The following is a 19,837-nucleotide window of genomic DNA, read 5'->3' as shown; positions in this document are numbered from 1 at the left end:
AAGGTGACAGCAAATTTTTTTCTACTCCTCTCCTGAGAAGTGGAGTCCTTTCCCTCCCAGGGCATTGGGGCAAGCTTGTGACTTGGTTGGACCAACAGAATATAATAGAAGTGATGCTGTGTGACTCTGAGGCTTGGGCATAAGAAGCCTTAAGGGGGCAGCCCTGGTGGTGCAGTGGTTTAGCGCTGCCTGCAGCCCAGGGAGTGATCCTGGAGACCCTGGATCGAGTCCCTCGTCAGGCTCTCTGCATGGTGCCTGCTTCTCCCTCTGCCTGTGTCTCTGCCTCCCCGCCCCCCCCCCCCCGTCTCTGTCTCTATGAATAAATAATTTTTTTTTTTAAAGAAGACTTAAGGGGTGCCTGATTGGCTCAGTGGGTGGAGTGTGCGACTCTTGGTCTCAGAATTGTGAGTTCAAGCCCCACGCTGGACATAGAGTTCAAGCCCCACATTGGACACGGAGACTACTTTTCAAAAAGTTAAAAAAAAAATGCCTTAAGCTTCCACTTGGATTTCTTGGAATACTCTCTCTGGACACACTCCCTCTAGAAACCAACTGCCACACCACCGAAGGAAGTCCAGGTCACATGGAAAGGGTATATGTAAGTGCTCAGGTTAACAGCCCTAGATACACACACGCACACACACCTTCCATGGGGTCTGGCCTGATGGCCTCAGCCAGAAGTGACTTCTACTGAATTTCCTTAGCACCAAAGATAGCTATATGAGAAGCCACCCTGCCCGCCTGGCCCAGTCCAGCCTTCTGATGACTCCAAGGGCAGGAGACACCCAAGTAAACACCAGCGGAGCCCAGGTAACCCGGAGAACCCGAGAGGTCACAACAATTACTGTTCTAAGCCACTACACCTCGAGGCAGTCAATACATAAGCAGAGGACCAGGTGTCTACTAAGCTGGGTTGTTACTAGGGAAGCCAGGGCAGGGGAGAAATGGATGGGGAGAAGGTGAAAAGGAGCTGTGTGCTGGCACAGTGTGGGGAGGGAACAGCCCAGCTCCCCCAGCAGGTCCAGCTTCCATCTCCCATCCATCCGCTCTTCCCGACATGGTGCCAGGTCAATATAACTCATAACTCACTTTACTCCCTTGGGAAATAACTCAGGAGAGGGGATGGAAATCGGTAACATAGAAAAATGTTTATACCAGAGCTATTCATAATAGCAATAAATTGGAAACAACCCAAATTCCCAGTAATAAGAGAAAAGCAATACAGTAATGAAGTAATACGACAGAGTTATTTATAGCTATTTAAAATGACAAGTCTATGTGCTGTTGGCATATCTGGAAGTATTTCTGTGAAATAACATTACACTGAAAAAGAAATGCATGACCCAGGACAATGGCCACACACTAACTACAGCTGTAAAAATATTCACAAAGATAAGAAGAGCCCATGGAATAAGGCAGAGAGTCTGGCATTCACATAGACCATTTTCTAAATAAATAAATAAATAAATAAACAAACAAACAAATAAATAAATAGATAGATGATAGATAGATAGATAAATAAATAAATAAATAAATGAATGAATGAATAAATGTACTACTTTCCAAAAAGGCACTGAGTCAACCCTCACAAATCCTAAAACTGGGGTCACAATGGCCTAGGAATTAGGAGCTGAGATTTTGGAAGACGGGACCTTCTCTCTGTCAGCCAGGAACAAAACCACAGGCTGGGGGGCAGGTGGGGGGGCAGTGGCGCTGGACGACAGGATGGAGGGAGCAGGGACAGAGTGTGCAGGGCTGTGGCATCCCCTCGGCAGGGTAGCTGAATGTTAGAAAACAAACCCTCATGTTTGCTGACACAGTGCAAGGAGAAGGACTCACACAAAAGCCACCCATTATCCCATAATTATTATCTCTCTCGTGCCTGCAATTAACGGCTGTCTGAGAGGCGGCTGCCGGGGTAAATAAATGTTCACCCCCATTAGACTCAATCAACCAGCTGAAGCACCAATTAACAAGCCCACTGCAGAGACACTCGGGTCCCCAGCAGCAACCATGGGGAGGAAGGGGACACAAGATAGCACAGCTCTTGGACGAACTCCTACCGCAGAAGCAGGGAAGGGATGCTTATGGTGACACACTGAGCCCTGGGACAGGAGTCAGTCTTGTCCTGTCCCAGAAGAGCCAAGCTGGGCCAGCAGGTGCTCTGACCCCCGCAGTGTCAAGTCAGAGGGGTCTGAGTGCATTCATGGGTTTGCCAGCAAGGTTCCTGGGGGGCTGCCGCAGCTCCTACACAGGGCAGCCCTTGGCCTATGGGGGTCTGTGAAGGGAAAGAGATGCACGATTGAAGCCTCAGAGGTGCTGTCACCTCCCGAGTCACAGAGGAGGACAGAAACATAGGGTAAAGAGAGGAAGCAGGCAGGGAGCCATCTTGACTGGCTTAGCCTGGAACTGACTCACACTGGCCTTTGGCTACTTTTCTTAAGCAGCAAACTCAGAAACACAGGAAAGAAGCTAACATCAGAGAAGTCAAAGATGATCCTTTTGTCCAGAGCAGAAGGGCAGGAAAGCACATGGCTGATAGCAGCTATCCCAAGGATTTGGGGAAGGCAAGGGTGTCCTGTAGTCCCACACGGCATGCCCAGTGCCTGGCCACTGTTCTACACCATCCAGCCAGGCCTTCACTCGATGGACCACAGCCAGCAGAGCTCAGACTGTGGGGCCAGAGCCCCCAGAAAATGTCTACCAGGCACCAGGGAGCCTCTGAGATCAGAGGGGCAGAGCATGCATGTCAGAGATGATCTAGCTCAATGGTTCTGGGTCCTGGCTTCACACTGGAATGACCCAGAGAGCGTTTTTGGAGGGTTTTTTTGGTTTTTAATTTTTATTTTATTTTTCCTAGAGAGCTTTTATTTTTTATTTTTATTTTTATTTTTTTTATTTTTTATTTCTTTCCTAGAGAGCTTTTAAAATACTAATGCCTCAGTGCTACCACAGACCATCTGGATGGGGATCTTGGGGGAAGGGGGAGGCCCAGGCACATGCATTTCTTTAATGCACCCTAGGGGATGCAGATGACTACCTCAATTTCCTCAATTACAGAAGAAGAAACGGGCATCTAGGGCGGTCACACCTTGCCAAAGGTGACAAAGGCAGCAGAGAGCAGAGCTGGAACTGAAACCAGCTCATCCGATTGTGGGGATACAGCCACTGCACTGAATAATGCTGCCTGAACGGAGGCATGAATCTCTGACAGTGCGGGTGCGCCACAGGCTCTGCTGTGACCCTGCTATGTTCCACGGTTTCATCCATGATTTGCATAAAGGCTCAGAAGGCAAGGCTACTGGATTTCCTAGTGACAAAGCCTGGCTGCACAGCTAACACGCTTATGGCAGAATCAGGATTCCATATACTAGAATAATGGCCTAACAGCAACAAAACGAAATAGCTCATAACTGCAAAGCCCCACTGAACCTTTAAATGATTCCAACTGTACTTACGATCCAAAGGTTCTGAAGTATGCTCAAGAGCATGTTACTAATAAAATGGGGAAAACACACATACAGTCTATATTTTCTTTTTTTTAGTTTTTTTTTTTTTTTTTATGATTTATCCCTGCACCACCCAGGGATCCCTACAGTCTATATTTTCTTAAAGTGCATGAATGTTTTAGAAAAACCATATTGTTAGCATTCCAAGAGGCAGACAGAGAATGTGGACAGTTTGTGATCAAATATCCTAGAAATAGTTTTATGTCTGTCCTTAAGAGGCTGGTCAGTAGGACAAATCTCAAGATCTTGGAAGACAGGATTCTTCCCTCCCTCGTCCTCATTCCTACCCCAAGCTGAGTAACGATGCAGGGCAGTACTTCTCAAATTTTATTTTATTTGGTTTCTTTAAAAATTTGATTATGTAGTTGAGAGAGAGCAGGTGCGAGCACGCAAGCAGTAGGAGGAAGAGGGACAAGCAGACTCTGCACTGAGCACGGAGCCTGACGTGGGGCTCCAACTCACACCCCTGAGATCATGATAAGAATTGGTGGCTTACCTGACTGAGCCACCCAGGCATCCCTCAAGTTTTAATGTACATATGAGTCACCTGGGAGATCTTGCCAAACACAGATTCTGATTTGGTAGGTTGGAAGTAAGGCCTGAGATTCTGCATTTCTAACAAGCTGTCAGGTGATGTAGATGCTGCTGGTCCACGAAGAGGAAGGGTTTAGAGGCTCTCGGAGGTTTACCCTGAATCCAGGCCTTCTGGATATGCTTGGGTGCCTGTGTCCTTTCCCTGGTAAGCCTGGGAAGTAGAGGAGCTGGATTCAGAGGTAAGGAAGGTCCTGACTGTACATGCTCAGCTCACTCGATAACCAAGTGCATCAGAGGACCAGAGAAGAGTGAAAGAGACCCACTGAGAGAAAAGACCCACGGGGAGCGGACTTTCATTTCAGGCCAGTGTGGGTCAAGAGACTTTCCAAATAGAACATGCGATGCAGAATGGCATTACAAAAAGGATCCAGCTGCATCAGTGAGGGTTTGTGTGCGCTTGGAACCAACGTGAAGGGATACTCTGGGCTCTCCCTGATGCTGACCTTCCCGCTGACTCACATAACACCTTTTATGTAGGAGAGAGGAGGTCTAAACAGCTGTCCACGGGAAAGGAACCTGAGGATTTCAATACAGTGAGCTCAACTTAAACACTGTGATTTGCAAACTTAGTCTGAGGTAATAGAAATAGATTGTCAATCAAGTAGAGGGCATCAGGGTCCTGTTGAATAGGCCACATCTGGAGTATTGTATTCAATTCTAGACAGTTTAAAAGAACGACAGCTAACATGAGCCAAGTGTCTTGTAGTTGCCAGGCCCTGTTCTCAGCTTTTTAATTTTTTAAAAAAGATTTTTATTTATTTTAGGGAGAGAAAAACAGCATGTGGGGGGTGGGGAGGAGCAGAGGAAGAAGGGGAGAGAGAATTTCAAGCAGACTGCCTGTTGAGCACAGTGCCCAGTGTGGGGCTCGATCTTGCAACCCTGAGATCATTACCCGAGCTGAAATCAAGAGTTGGACACTTATAACCGACTAAGCCACCCAGGCGCTCCCTGTTCCAAGCTTTTTACATGTATTCATTGGCTTAATCCTCTCAACAACCCTATGAGGTAAGTACCATTACCCCTCACATTATACAGATGCATAAACTGAGAATCAGAGAGGTTAAGAATCACACAGGTGGCAAGTGTGAAGTCAAGTGCAGGCCGAGGCAGACGGCCTGAGAGCCTATATTTTTCCTACTGTTGTCATATTGTCTCTCGACACTTTTCTGACTCTTAAAACCAAAGAATCAAGACAAATGTAACAAAGGGTAGAAGATCAATGTAAGTTCAGTGTTAAGGAAGGTTATGAGCTAAAGCTGTCCAACAGGGAGCAAGGGTGCCTCCCCGAGCAGTGCCGCTAGTCCCTGGGGGAATCCAGTGGTGCTGGCTGACCGCGTGTCAAGGACCCTGGAAAGGTGACTCCTATCTTGGGAAGCACTGAACCAAATGCAAGGCTGCTTCCAAGGCTGAGATTCCAGGTCACTCTCCTGTCCTGGTCTCTCTGTGTAGAAAAAAAGACTCTGACACCCGAGCACAGTGTTTAAAATGAGCTACATTTAGCCTGGACTTGGCCACAGAATCTTCTGTGTGTGAAGGAGAGAAAGTGACAGCAATGCCCGGACGACAACCTGCCCAGGATGGTTAAGAAATTGAGCAGGAGGAAGGATTGTGGGAAATATGCAAAAGAGATTCTGCTCACATCTCCTTCCCCTGACCTGTTATCAGGTTCTTGTGGGAGTGATAAACTCCTCTAAGCTGGCCAAAAATACCTCGCTCCTTCTCAAAGAAATATTAAAAATATACAATCATCATAAATAGAATGAAAGAGGTTTGGCGTTTCCTAACCCAAATTCTACAGTGGGCCAGCATCTTATTCACATTATCTGAGTACCCCCAGGGTGAGGCACAAAGCCGTGTCTCCAAGGAGAAAAGCAGAGAAGGATGTAGAAGATATCCTCAAACTCTACCCTGTAAACCCTTCAGCCAGTGACTGGGAGACAGGGATCCTGGCTCTGAGCCAGAAAGTAGAGAAAGCTAAAATCTCAGCCCACAGAAAGATCCGGGCTGAGAGCGGCTTCCTATCTTATTCCTCTTGCACGTCGCTCCACCCGCAAGCGTAATGCCCAGGGAAGGTGGGGGAAGGTGTGGTCAAGCACCAGCTGTGTCCAGACACTATGCTAATCACTGTGGAAAGACAGACGTTTATCAGAGAGAGGAACATATGTGAATGAAAATATTTCAGAACAACTTCTATTTCCAACTGGATGTTTCAACCAATAAAAGAATACTTTTAAAAATATAACTTAGCAAGTATAAGTGTTCCTGACTAGGCCTTGGTTCTGACAACAGCAGATTTGGGAGATGCTGGGACCAACCAGGCTTTCCGCTTAGATTCAACAGTGTCTTCGAGGCCTAGACACTGTCTCTGTCGCCGTGGCCCTGCCGCTCTGCCTCCAGAACGGCTGGCCAGAGGGAGCCCGTCCAATGGTACACGCTCTCCATCTGCTCTTCCAGAGGTCTTGATTTTTCCTATGCTTTCCTGCTTCCTTCATGGGCGCGATCTGCCACCATGAGGCAGGTCTATAGGGTCTCCACGTCCGTTCCCTCAGAACCCATGTGTACCTGCCTGTGGTACAGCCCCCCCACAGCATCAGCCCTGTACAGCTGGTAGTCACACAAAGTGACCCCAGTGATAAAGCCTCTCAGAGCAGACCCAAAACATTTCAGAGCAGCAGACAGGGAAAAGAAGGGAATGAGTCAAGCCCACTCTGCAGGCTACCCCTGGAGGGTTAAGTTGGGTTTAAATGAGGACGTAGGGTTTCTGGGTTCTGAGAAGGCCAGCGCTGCAAGAGGAGGCTATAGCTCCTCGAGGAGTTTCCTCTGTTAGATAACCCCCTCCTTCAGTTGGGTGTGGCAGGAGGAGCTGTAGGGACCCACACTGGATATGCTCTCTGACTTTCCCTCCAAGAAACCCTCCAGCTCTGCCTCCAAGCCTCTGCTTCAGCAATGCCCAGGTGACTTTCTTTATGCATGGTCTGAAGGGCCCCTGTTCAGACCAAGAACAGCTGATGGGTGTCCCTATATGCACATGAACATACCAGGAACACACGTACACACTCCTGCTGCTCCAGGTGGCAGCAGCTACCCTTGGCATCTCCCAGGACACAGGGCCTGAGCACCTGGGGGAGAGGTGGCCAGCTGGGCACCCCTGAGCAGCCAGAAATGAGCCATGACTATCGGGGGCTGTCACAATAAAGTGGAGCCAAACGAACGGTCCCATGCTACCTCTCCACACCCATCTCCATGATCCCCACACAAACTAATATGCTTGCGTTCACACTTGGGTCACACCAGGGGTAAGGAGGGAGTTTGAGCAGGAAATACAGACACATCCACAAATTCTAGTTCCAGGAGCACCTGGGTGGCTCAGTTATTGAGCATCTGCTTTTGGCTCAGGTTGTGATCCCAGAGTCCTGGGGTCAAGTCCTACATTAGGCTGCCTGCAGGGAGCCTGCTTCTCCCTCTGCCTGTGTCTCTACTTCTCTCTCTGTGTGTCTCTCTTGAATAAATAAATAAAATCTTTTTTAAAAATTCTAATTCTGATTCTTCCCCCACCTTTCAATGTGGTCTGAAGTGGCCCATTGTCTAAGAAATACAAGTTCTTCACAGATAAAGAGTCAAGTCCCCCTCGACAGGCTGGAGGGAATATAGTTTACAGTATATTGGGTCCATGCAGAGTATACAGGTACAGAGATAAGGGGCCCCTTTAAGATACTCATCCAACTTCAGAGTGTGAATCAGTTTACCCTCAAGCAAAGGCACAGCCTCCTTGTGTGATCCTAAGCCAGTGATTCTTCTTATTGGAAACCTACCTCCCCAGCCTCGATTCACCCAGCCTCAGACAGAAACTTCCATCCCACTTGAATTCCGGCAGAATTCCTGGTCACATACCCATCACCCTGGCCTGATACGTTACAAAGGCAGCAAGAGCCTGAGATCAGGGGCCCGGACAAGATACCCCCAACTGCTCTCATTTTTACCTTTGGAAATGTTGACGTTCAAATCAGCGGGTGCTGAATAAATGAGCAATAATCCCAGAGAGCCAAGAATAAAGCCAGAGGTGAAGCGTACCCTGCCCCATGGCTTCCCCAGGGCCACAGCCCCTGCACACACTGTGGCCCCACCACGCTACTCCTCTTTCCCCTCTTCTAGCACCTGGCAGGTGGGGCAGCTTTTTGTGCTGTGGGCGACATGTAGGGCTGGAAAGGGCAAACGCCCAGACGGAAAGGAAATGCCTCTCTGCTGTGAATGCCTCGCCCGGTCTGTTTGCAAAGGGCAAAGTCTGTGGAGGGAGAGGATTGAAGAGCACCAGCCACTGAGCCCCTACGAACGAACGGGACAACTGAGTCCGGAGGGGTCGAGAGACAGGCTACATCCTCACAGCATGGATGAAAACAGAGCCCAGCGTACGGACTCCTCCACGTGCTCGTAATTCTTATTCCAGGCTTTATCTTGAATTTATCACAGTAAATATTTATAGGGCTAGATTCTGCCTGCGTTTTCCAGAGCCGCTCCCGCCCTCCGGCCTCCAGCCACTCCTCCAGCAGAACCTGCTCTGTGGTCAAGTCCACCCTTGGCAGGCCTCCTGCCAACCATCATTTCCCTTGTAGTTCAGGAGGTAGACAATCAAACGCTCTGCTTCTCGGGGGACTGGCTTAAGTCTTTCCTGTCCGAAAATCTTCCAGAAGCCTGAGGCCTTAGGCATGGCTTCAGGACCCCGACACGGAATCTTTCCTCACAGCTGTACCCAGCCTGGCTCAGCAACCAGAAAAGCTTGTCGGGAGAGGTGGGCTTCAGGGCAGCCAGGCTCACTCCCTCCCTTCTGGACTCGCTACGTCACAACCACTGAGGGGAACACACTAGTTGCTCCACACTCAGCCTCATTGTTCGGCAGCTCTCCTGGGCGCCCAGTCTCTCCTCTCTCTGCAACAGTAGACAAGAGGCACCGGGTTCTGGTCTCAGCTCCAGAGCCTTGATTTCGAGATGGCTGGGACAGATCCTTTTGGGTCTTCAGATCCCAGTATCCCCCCGTCAAGAAGAACCCTTCGACTCCTCTCACAGCATCAGATCCAGCACACTCAGGGATGCCCCATGAACCTGAGCCACAGAGACCTCGGTTCGAGGCGTGGCTCTACAACCCTGGGCAAACTGCATGTGTGACCCTGGCCAAGTCATATGACCTCTGAGCCTCAGCTACCTCTCAGACTAGAGTCGTAAGGATCCGAACAGATGACATGACTCATGGAAGGTGAGAGAAGCCTGAGGTCCTACACGCACCCGCGGGGAACTTTGGTTTCCACTCTCTCTCTTAGGGCTTCTCACACTGAAGGTGGTGACCCACTGGTGCATGTGAAATCGAACTCAAGAGTTGAGACTTTTTTTTTTTTTTTTGATACAAAACAGGCCAGACTAGACTAAAACATAACAGGAAGCTAGCAGGCAGCACACACAGTTAGGGTAACACACACGTGTCTACTGGGTTCTGACAGAAAAGGTATCCCTACCGGTTGCAGTAAAAATTTCAGTTAGGTCTTACTTTGAAAACTTCCTTGTGGACGTTCCCACTTGTAGACCTTGCTTCCTGTCCTCAGCAGGAGAGGATGGCAAACTCCTTGAGGGCGAGAGCCGCGCCTCTGGGCTCACAAGGACTCCGACCCTCCCTGCCACAGGGACCAGGGTGGGCCCCACATCCGAGCCCTTGGCGGCTGGAAAGCATCCACAGAATAGAAAGTCAGAATAGAAGGAGAGCAGGAAACCACCATTGACAGTGCCAGCCACTGTCCCAAACAATGTCCCTGGAGCTCTGTTAGCACCTCCATTCTACAGATGAGGAAATCAGAGCTCAAAGAGGGTGAAGCTGCCCAGGGGCTAGAGGGGCCAGGATTGAGATCTGAGTTTGGACGGTCCACGGCCTCCCCTCTGGACCCTACTGCCTTTATCCCTGCCTAGGAAATCCTGCCAGACCCTGTCAAATTTTCCAAGCATCCTGCACTGGCCAAGACAATTCACCCCACAAAACACACACACACGCACACGCACACGCACACGCACACGCACGGCAGGAAACAACACCGCATCCTTTCCTACCTGCCTTTCTCCGGCTTTCCCAATCCCATGAGGGAGAGAGGAGAGGGCTGTGCTGGGGGCATCTGGGATTTGTCTTGTCTTGGTCCCGCCCTTGTCCTTCTCTGCCTCTCGGAGGCTCACCCCCCCACACCTCCCTCCCCCTCCCCCAATACCAGCTAACTGGTTACCCGGGCAACCCAGCTGGGAGGCTGCCAGTTACCATGGCAACCCAGCAAGGCCCGCCAGGCTGCCTCGCTGAGGAAGGTCAGGGACCAGTCAGGTGACAGGACCCTGGGATGCGGCGCTGGCAGGCCTGGCCTGGGCTGGGCCTACGTGCCTGAGGGAATTAAGTTCCTGCCGTCAGGGGACCACATCTTAGTGTCCCTGAGGCCAGCTCCCCGCTCCCCGCTCTCCGGAGCGGCAGCCACAGGCCTCTTTCCCCGACCCGACCCCCGGCAGAGTTGTGGGGCGGCTCAGACCAAGCTCAGCTGGAGCCAGGGCGCCCCTCACCCGCCTTCCTTTCTGAGCAGATCTGGGAGTCAACGTCTGCCTGCGGATGGAGTCTCTCCACGAGATAGCCTGGCCATAACCCGAGAGCTCACGTTCTCTAGTACCTACTGTGTGCCAAGCCTGTTCTAGGGGCCTTGTGCAGAGCCTCCCCACTGATTCGGACAACACATGCCCTGTCCCCACTTTGCAAACACAGCAGCTGAGACTTGCAGCAGTCAGGGAACTCGTCCCCCAGTCACACAGCTCTCAACTGGCAGAGCCAAGAAGTGCAGCTCTGTGGGTCAGCTTCGGAGACTCCTGGGCTCCTTACTCCCGTCCTTCCCCCACCAACCAGCCCCCCTCCTCCTTCAAGGAAACAATTTTAACATTTATTAAAAGATTCCTCAGTGGGGATCCCTGGTGGCTCAGCGGTTTATCGCCTGCCTTTGGCCCAGAGCACGATCCTGGAGTCCCGGGATCAAGTCCCATGTCGGGCTCCCTGCGTGGAGCCTGCTTCTCCCTCCTGTGTCTCTGCCCCCCCCTCTCTCTCTCTCTCTCTGTCTATCATAAATAAATAAATCTTTAAAAAGAAGATTCCTCAGTGTCAGATGTTTTGTTCATATTATTTTATTTCATTTCGTCCTTACCCCTGCAAAGGAGGGTTTAGTTCTCGTGAGAAACTCATGAGCTCCAGCTTCAGGCCACTTCCTCAGGAATCCTTTCTTTTCCAGGAAACTCTATCACTTTCTTTTTTGCTCCCCAACATAGGTAGCATATGTCTCTATCACATACAGGACAATTATTTGCTCACATGTCTGCTCTCTTACTAGACTGTGAATTTAAAATTTCATTTTTGTAACCTCGTACCTGCTTGGTACATAATGAACACACAGTAAATATTTGCCAGAAGAAAGTGGTGAGGCCAGGATTCCAAGCCCTATTCATCAGACGGTCAATGCCACGCTCTCTCTACCACAACACCCTGCCTCACTCATTCACTCAACCATTCCATTCATTCATTCGAAAAGCAGTTACCAAACAACTGCTATGTGCCTGGCTCTGTAGGAAACATCCCAAAGGCAGACAAGTTAAGACCATCTCTCCCCTTGAAGCAACGCACTTTTGAGGGATGAGGGGCAAGGCTGAGGAGCACAGGGAATGAATGCCCTCCCAAACACACACCATCAAAGGCTTTCTCATGACTGTTTCCTTGAGCCGAATTCCCTCCCACCCAAAGCTCCATATAACCAGCCAACACTTATTGAGAACCTGCTCTGTGCCAATGCCCTCGAATCAGCCATGGTTTGGAGGAGAGAGGGCAGGATGAGAAGACAATGGAACCAGGAATTACCAGGCAGGGGTCCAAGGACACTGAGACTTTGTATAACTCCACAGGGCTCTCACATCAGATGTGATAAAGCAGTTTCTCGTAGCATGGTTTTACACACATACCCACTGCCTACATTAGCTCATTTGGACCTCAGTGTTGCTGACAGGGCAGGAATTGTTACTCCCATTTTTGAGATGAGGAAATTGAAGCTCAGAAGGGGAAGAGCACTGGATTAGAAGGAGGGAACCTGGCTCTGGACCTCACTTGCGATGCTAACAAATCCACACCTCTGTTGGCATGCTCCCACCTCCCCCTATGACCTCTTCAATTCTTCAGCCTGGCAGCCACAGGTGTAGGTAGAGGCAAGCAGGCTTGGATGTCTCTGGATGGCCCACTGATGCTAAAGAGGACCCAAAAACCAAGCAAAATCAGAAAAATGACCCTACTACCAGAGGCTGGGGTGAATTGAACAGGCTAATAGCAAGCATTAGGTTAATTAAAAGCAAACTGGCCCTTGTAATTACAGACTCAGGTTTTCAGGTAATGATGAGCCAGATGGGGTAGACATGGCAATGTCAGAGCTAAGGAGGGACCTCACCTCCACCATGGAGAGAGACCCTAGGCCCTGAAGGAGTAAAGCCTGAACATCCATGAATGTTGATCAGATTAGCTTGATGTGCCCCACCTTATTTCCTGAATTCACACAGTCAGGATCAACCCTTAAGAGGGACTATATAAACCAGGGAGGAGGATTTGACAGTCACCATGAATGCCGTCAGCCCTAAACACATTTCCTAGCAACCCACCTTGGTTCTGGTCTGATCTTCGAGTTAAAGTACTACCTTCTGATATACATCGTTCAAACACACACGTCTATTAGTAACTGACATTGGTATAATTATCTGTAGTTTCCAAAACACCTCCATAAATACCACCCTCCTGGCGGTCAACTAGTTAAATGGGTAATGATACTACATTTTTCGGAACAGGAAACAAAAGCTCAAGAGAGATTAAGTGGTTTATTACAAATCACACAGCTGCTAATTTGGACCAGAATTTGAGTCTATCTATGTCTTCAAGTTCCAGATGGGCATTCTTTCTACAACCCGGACAGGACGTGTACCCACTCTCTCTTACTAACACACAGACCAGAATTAATTTATCAGATCGCCTACTGCTACTTTGGGAAGTGCAAAGAGGGCTCACAGGAATGGGGCACACTCTGGATAGATGTGATAAGGAGAGGTCAGGAAGGATATACACAGGGGAGAGGCCTCCAGCACAGTGTCCTATTCACAGAAGACACTGGAGGAGCCAAATACCCTTCATCCAGGCACCTGCCAGAAGTGCCTAGAAGTATGACATTCCAGGGGATCCTCCTGGAAATGGGGCATGGTTGCCTCCCCATGTTTTGTGCTGGTGAGACCACACCTCCTGTGAGGCTCCAGGGAAGACTGAGAAAGGAAGTGGGGTCATTGGAGGAATAGGGGTTGTTAGCCTAGGACAAGGAGGCCTGGGGGGCCTGGAGGGAGAGAGATCTTGATACTGTCTTCAGATCTCTGTGTTTTTCACACAAACCAACAATAGTTAGGTAATAATAACAAACACGTGTGTCGGTCTGCTCGGGATGATTCCAACTGCTCCACAAATGTGACCTCACCTATCTCCACAAGAAGTCCATGAAATAGGGGTGCCTGGGTGGCTCAGCGGCTGAGCATCTGCCTTTGGCTCAGGGCGTGATCCCAGGGTCCTGGGATCAAGTCCTGAACCAGTCTCCCCAGAGGGAGTCTGCTTCTCCCTCTGCCTGTGTCTGCCTGTATCTCTGCTTCTCTCTCATGAATAAACACATAAAATCTTTTTTTTTTTTTAAGTCTATGAAAGGGCAGCCCCAGTGGCACAGCGGTTTAGCGCCACCTGCAGCCCGGGGTGTGATCCTGGAGACCCAGGATCGAGTCCCACGTTGGACTTCCTGCATGGAGCCTGCTTCTCCCTCTGCCTGTGTCTCTGCCTCTCTCTCGCTCTCTCTGAATAAATAAATAAATCTTTTAAAAAAATAATAATAATAAAAAATAAAGTCTATGAAAGGCGGCCCGGGTGGCTCAGCAGTTTAGCACTGCCTTCAGCCCGGGGCCTAATCCTGGAGACCCGGGATCGAGTCCCACGTCGGACTTCCTGCATGGAGCCTGCTTCTCCCTCTGCCTGTGTCTCTGCCTCTCTCTCGCTCTCTCTGAATAAATAAATAAATAAATAAATAAATAAATAAATATTTTTAAAAATAATAATAAAAAAAATAATAAAGTCTATGAAAGGGCGGCCCGGGTGGCTCAGCGGTTTAGCACTGCCTTCAGCCCGGGGCCTAATCCTGGAGACCCGGGATCGAGTCCCATGTCGGGCTCCCGGCATGGAGCCTGCTTCTCCCACTGCCTGTGTCTCTGTCTGTGTGTGTGTGTGTGTGTGTCTCTCATTAATAAATAAAATCTTAAAAAAATAAAGTCTATAAAATAGGTAACATTGTTACCTACATTTTACAGATGGAGAAACTGAGGCATAGAGAGATTAAGTCACTGTCAAGGTTGTACCGCACAGTAAGTGACAGAGCCCAGATTCAACCCCAATTCCCTTGGCCACTGTCACTGCCATCTTGACAACTGCACTAAACTGCCTTTTAGGAAAAACCAAAGACTCGACAAACAAATGACAACAGATGGATTATTCATACTTTAAAAATCTAATTTTAAAACTGTAAATCTGGGAACCCCCAGTGGCTCAGTGGTTTAGCGCCGCCTTCAGCCCGGGGCGTGATCCTGGAGACCCGGGATCGGGTCCCACATGGGGCTCCCTGCATGGAGCCTGCTTCTCCCTCTGCCTGTGTCTGTGCCTCTCACTCTCTGTGTCTCTCATGAATAAATAAATAAAATCTTTAAAAATAAATAAATAAAACTGTAAATCTCACTACTAATCAAACAAATAGGTTAAAACAATGAAGAAGTGATGGATGAAAGCAATGAAAATGTTGTAATGCTCAATGCTAGTGCTCGTGTAACAAAACACGTTCTCAAGTGCAACTGCCGGGAATGTAAATTAGTAATTTCCAACAAAGAATTTGGCAAAATATGTCAAAATATTTTAAAATACAGCAATTCCCTGTTGGTGGGAATGCAAACTAGGGCAGTCAGTGTGGTAAACAGTTTGGAGGTTGGAAGTTCCTCACAAAGTTACAAATAGAACTACCCTATGATCCAGCAATTGCACTACTGGGTATTTACCTGAAGAATACACAAATACTAATTCAAAGGTATTGTTTGAATGCACCCTTATGTTTATAGCAGCATTATCTATGCACCCTTATGTTTATAGCAGCATTATCTGCAAGAGGCAAGATATGGAAGCAGCTCCAGTGCCCATGCATAGATGAAAGAATGGTTCCATTTTATATATATTATACACAATGGAATATTACTTGGCCATTACTCAGAAAGAATGAAATCTTGCCATTTGCAATGACACGGATGGAGCTAGAGAGAATTATGCTAAGTTAAGGAAGTCAGACAAAGAGAAATACCATATGAACTCAGTCATACGTGGAATTTAAGAAACAAAACAAACTAGCAAAGGGAGGTGGAGAGAGAGAAACAAACCAAGAAACACTCTTAACTGTGGAGAGCAAACTGGTGGATCCCAAAGAGGAGGTGGTTGGGGGTTGGGTGAAACAGGTGATGGGGATTAAGGAGGGCATTTGTGATGACCAGCACCAGAAAATTAAACTATAAAAACTTTAAAAAAATAAAAATAAAAAAGCACAGCGATTCCATTTTTAGAAATGTAACCTAAGGGGAAAAAACCATTGATATGTGCAAAGATCCAGATAGTTCTATGTTTACTGCATTGCTGCTTCTAAAACCAAAAACTGGAAACACCTACTTTAACGAAGGGGTTAATTAAATAGAACAGATACATAATAAAACATTAGGAAAACCACCGATATAAGTGACAAAAAATATATATACTTGGTCCAAAATTTTAATAGTATAGATGCATATTTTGATACTATAGTTACATGTCTGTATATGAATTCATAAAAACATATATGTATCAAAATGGTAAAATCATATACCAAATCTCTGAGACAGACAATTATGGGTAATTTTTATCTTTTCTCTATATGTTTTTCTATTTTTTTAATGAGTATGTATTATTACTTCTCAACTCAGAATCATATTTTTTTATTTTTATTTATTTATTTTTTATTTTTTTAATGTATATACTTTATCGCATTAATTCTGTGTCTTGGGATTTATCCTAAGGAAAGAATCCAAAACACAGAAAAAGCCTGACATACACAAATGTTCATGTTATTTGGAAAAGAAAAATAAGGGTAACAACCTAAATGTCCAATACAAAACTGGTTACATAAACTATATTACATCCCCACATTATTATAGGCTATTTTAATATGAAGAAAACCATCTTTATCACCACGGGAAAAAGAGCTGACTTGCTTTGTGCTGCTTCAAAGAATCAGAACCATAGGGCAGAGCTTAGAAGTGGGTGGGTTTTGATTCTGCATAGAGGAATGTTCTAACCATGGAGGAGGCTGCCTGGTGAGGTAATGAACTCCCCGTCGCTGGAGGCTGGTGCTCCCACCAGGGAGGGAACAGAGGGCTCATGTGGGATCCGAGGGAGGCCAGACCGAATGGTCTCTGGCAGGCATCGGGAGGTGCGGGTGCTGGGCAGGAGCCCACCTGGATGACTGACTGCCCCGGGGAGGGCCCCACTCGGCCTGCCTCAGGTCCCCTTCGTCTCTGTTCCACATTTATTTCTAAACGTTCCCCAACCGAAGCCTTCCTTCCTCTCTAAGTGTGTTTTTAAGAGGTGGGAGACGGGCCTGGCTAAGTCGTCTCACTCCTACGGCGCCGGCTCCCAGACCAGGTCAGCCCAGGGCTCCAGCCACTGCGCCAAGGCTCTGACAACCAGCGCCCGCAGCCCCCGACGGCCGCCCGTGGTGGTCCTCTTCCTCCTGACCCTCCCCTGGGGCACCCACGGGGGCTGGGTCCCCACCAGGCGCCCAGCTCGGTGCCAGTGGCTTTGGGGAACCTTGCTCTGGCCAGCGAGGAAGACAGCGGCTGAGGGGGCGCCCCTTCGCCCTGGTCCGGACCCCCCTGGGCGCAGCAGCCCCTGCCCACTGCCCCCGGGCACCCCTGGGGCCCATCTCCTGTGCCCCGAGGCCACTGGCCCGGGCAGGCCCTGCTGTCAGCCTGGGAGCCGGGGCGGGCTGCCCCGCTTGCTCACTTCCTCCGCAATCATCTCATCTACACGGAGCGGCCAGAATCCGACTCAATAATCTAGGCAGACACGTTAAAAGTAATTATCAGTGTAACGCGTCCTGCACTGTCACCTTCCTGTGAAGACGGAAAAAAAAAGCTGAACCCGGCAAAAAAAAAAACCCAAACCCCATTGTCTGGAGGCCGTGCAGCCGCCCGCCAGGATTAATTACCCGGCAGCACTAGCACAGCCATCACCTCGCCACTGATTGGGAAACCAAGGACTTTAAGGATTCCCCTCTGCAGCCCAGCACCCTGCGCCCCCGTGAGCCCCGTGGGGAAACCCAGGGGCTGCCCTGGCCCCTCCTGCGGCCCGCACCTGGCGATGGCTCCCAGCCTCAGGCCACCACCCCTTCCTGCCAGGAGCCAGCACCCCCACTGAGTGGCAGAGCCTCCCTCCTGCCTCCTCTCCACCACCAGAATCTGCTCATCTCCAGCCCAAGCTGAAATGCAGCTGCTCTGAGGTGGAAGGCCACAGAAATCCTCCCCAGCTCCACACACCCCAGAGGGGCCTGGAAGCCGGGATTTGGAGGATTTGGAGGGCGGGTGCTGAGGATCTGGACAAGCCCATCTGGACAGCAAGCTCAGGCAGAGACATGACCACAGGGCTCCCACCCTGGGCATTCAGGGATCCCCAACAGAGCAAGCCACTCAAATGGCCAGATGGAGGGCAAGGGGTTTATAGGGATAGGGGAAGAACTGCAAGCTCAGAAGGCCTCCACCTTCTCCGGCTCAGACTCTAACCCCACCCCCTCGCACCGCACAGTGTTCCCCTTTCTGCAGCCCTCCCCACCCCTGTGCCCTGGGGCTGGCTCTCCCATCTCTGGCCTTCCCAGGCTCCGGCCCCCTCTCTTCCCTTCTCTGGCTCGACCCTGGTCATAGATATCATCTCTCTAGCCTCTTCTCTCCTCTCCTGCCGCCTTCCTACCTACCTCCCTCCCTACCCCCCACCTGATCTCTCACCACCCCTCTCTGCCAGCTCCACCACCTTGTTCCTTTGCCCAGAACCTCACACAATGAGACTGAGGCTCTGCTAGCTGCAGCTTGATCCCACATGATAAACCCATCCCCTCGGGCCTACGTACCAGGCCTCAGCTCCTCTGGTGCTCCCCACTAATTCTGGGATCCCAGAGATCAGATGCTCCTAGCAATCCAAGAGCCTCAGTGGCCCCCCGAACCCCTCACCACACTGTGGGAGGTGAGTCTCTGGGGCTGACCCGAGCCTGACCCCTGGAACCCTTCCATCTCTCCTTCCCACTGGCTCTCAACTCACTTCTGGCAAGATCAGAGGCAGGGTGGGGCTGGCCTCTTTGCTCTCGCCAGGCTGGGGTGGGGGGGTGCCCAGTTAGACCCTAGGAAGCTGGCAGCCCCAAAGCTGGCCTCACCCAAGAGATGCAATTCAAATGCAATAAATTCCAACATCAGCCTTTACTGGGGATTCTGGAGGTGGGGGTGAGGGCACAGAGCGGGTTATAATTAGCATTCTCAGCATCCATGATCCCCAAGTAAGGCTGCCAAGAATGAGGGATGGGGAAGGCAGTGGCACCGCAGTGCCAGCAGCCCAGACTCACACGGCGGGCGGCTGCCAGCCTGACCAGAGCACAGCCTTCCTCCTCCCGCCTCATCTATATGATGCATCAGAACAGACTCACCGGCTTCAGAGGTGTGAGCCCCGCGTTGAAAAGCTAGAACTCTCCGCGCCCCAAGGCACCCCTCCCCCAGCTCCAGCTGGGGTCCTCCTCCCCCGCCCCTCAGGGCCCCCTTCTGAAGAGCGGGGCTCTGGATCTGAATCGTTCTAATCAGTCATCTCTCTGGCTGGCAGGTCCCTGGCGCGGGGAGAGGATGCTGTTGTGGTGACTGCAGGATCCAGCATCTTTCCCAGGCAGAAGCAGCTGGGCATGCTCCATCGGCTCCCGCGGGGATTTCAGGGCCACGTGACTCTCCCTCCCCAAGCTGTCACTTAGGATCAGGAGTAAATAGTCCCTGGAAAGGTTTAACTCCATCCACACCAGCGACAAGCTGCTAACCACCCATACATCCTGCCCAGGGGAGGATGGAGTAGTTCAGCACAGCCTTCCTAGCCTCCCATCACCAAGAAGAGTTGCCCCCCTTAAAGGGGATCCAGGGCCCCCCTCCTCCATGTACGCCGCAGTTTGCTGTTCTCCCACTAGAGTGCAGGGAACCAGAAGGTGCCCGGGGGGTCTGGCATCATGAGGACTCACCAGACCTGCCATGGTTCCCTTTCTTCTCTGTGGCTCTCTACCCTAGAGATGGGCACACTTCTGGGTGTCAAGAGGGCTTGGGAGGGGCCCTGGTGCCTTCACATCCCCTCTCCCCCAGTACATGTAATTTCATGAAATAACCTCTGGAGCTGGTTGGAGCCCATTACAAGGTTCCAGGACCTCCTAGGTCTCCAGCCCAAATGGTCTCCAGTGATCTTAGGCAGGGACGCCCACCAAGCCAGGGGGTGCCTGTGTCTGTTCAGAGGCGGAGGGAGGGCTTCAGACAATAGGACTGCAGCCCCATTT

The 19,837-nt window shown here is 50.0% G+C and overlaps 1 protein-coding gene across 10 annotated transcripts in view; it reads right to left on the bottom strand.

Annotated features, from left to right (window-relative positions):
• The window catches only part of PLEKHA6 (pleckstrin homology domain containing A6), a 140,713-nt gene that overhangs the window by 101,818 nt on the left and 19,058 nt on the right, over nucleotides 1-19,837 (bottom strand). For 7 of the 10 annotated variants that reach the window (XM_077886787.1, XM_077886786.1, XM_077886788.1 and 4 more), the window contains exon 1: nucleotides 10,191-10,315. The exons of 1 other annotated variant lie outside the window; for it this stretch is intronic. Coding sequence is in view for 1 of the 9 variants with exons in the window: in XM_077886789.1 (XP_077742915.1) it covers nucleotides 10,191-10,252 (62 nt within the window). In the remaining 8 variants the exon portion in view is untranslated. Of the gene's footprint in view, nucleotides 1-10,190; nucleotides 10,330-18,961; nucleotides 19,237-19,837 lie in introns of those variants that run through there. 2 more of the 10 variants (XM_077886797.1, XM_077886789.1) reach the window with 2 other exon arrangements.

Source organism: Canis aureus, chromosome 38, assembly GCF_053574225.1.
Source record: "Canis aureus isolate CA01 chromosome 38, VMU_Caureus_v.1.0, whole genome shotgun sequence".
Classification (NCBI taxonomy): domain Eukaryota; kingdom Metazoa; phylum Chordata; class Mammalia; order Carnivora; family Canidae; genus Canis; species Canis aureus.
The sequence above is the reverse complement of the archived record's forward strand: the minus strand, read 5'-3'. Positions and strand labels throughout refer to the sequence as shown.